The sequence below is a fragment of the Arachis ipaensis genome, chromosome B10, assembly GCF_000816755.2.
Source record: "Arachis ipaensis cultivar K30076 chromosome B10, Araip1.1, whole genome shotgun sequence".
Classification (NCBI taxonomy): Eukaryota; Viridiplantae; Streptophyta; class Magnoliopsida; order Fabales; family Fabaceae; genus Arachis; species Arachis ipaensis.
Genome location: NC_029794.2, coordinates 35,899,474 through 35,899,859, shown reverse-complemented (window position 1 = coordinate 35,899,859; position 386 = coordinate 35,899,474). Strand labels below are relative to the sequence as shown.

General features: G+C 40.4%; 1 protein-coding gene across 1 annotated transcript in view; it reads left to right on the top strand.

Moving 5' to 3' along the window:
- Positions 1-386, top strand: part of LOC110268404 (putative inactive methylesterase 20) — an 8,954-nt gene continuing 8,568 nt past the window's right edge. The window contains exon 1 of the mRNA XM_021114533.1: positions 1-286. Coding sequence (XP_020970192.1) covers positions 113-286 — 174 coding nt within the window. The 5' untranslated portion in view covers positions 1-112. The remainder of the gene's footprint in view (positions 287-386) is intronic.

Sequence of the window (386 nt, the reverse complement as noted above, 5' to 3'; positions counted from 1 at the left end):
GCAAAAAAATTGTCTATTTAAAACCCTTTGTAACCAAACAATAACCCCGGAAAAAAACTTAATATAAATTGACAATTTGTTTTCAATCTCCCAAGTCAAAGAAGTTGAATTAATGGAAAAAGTAAAGAAGCAGCATCACCAAACACTAGCTTTCATCTTCTTGTTGATTATCCTATTGTCTTTAACAAACAAGTCAGGATCAACATCATCGGACTCATCAAAAGCTCGAAAGCATCACTTTGTTCTAGTGCATGGATCATGCCACGGAGCATGGTCATGGTACAAGGTTATTACCATGGTTCTGAAAACCGGACCGGACCGGCCGGTTGAACCGGTCGAACCGAGAACCGGCAATAGAAATGGTCCAGTCCGACACTAAACCGCTC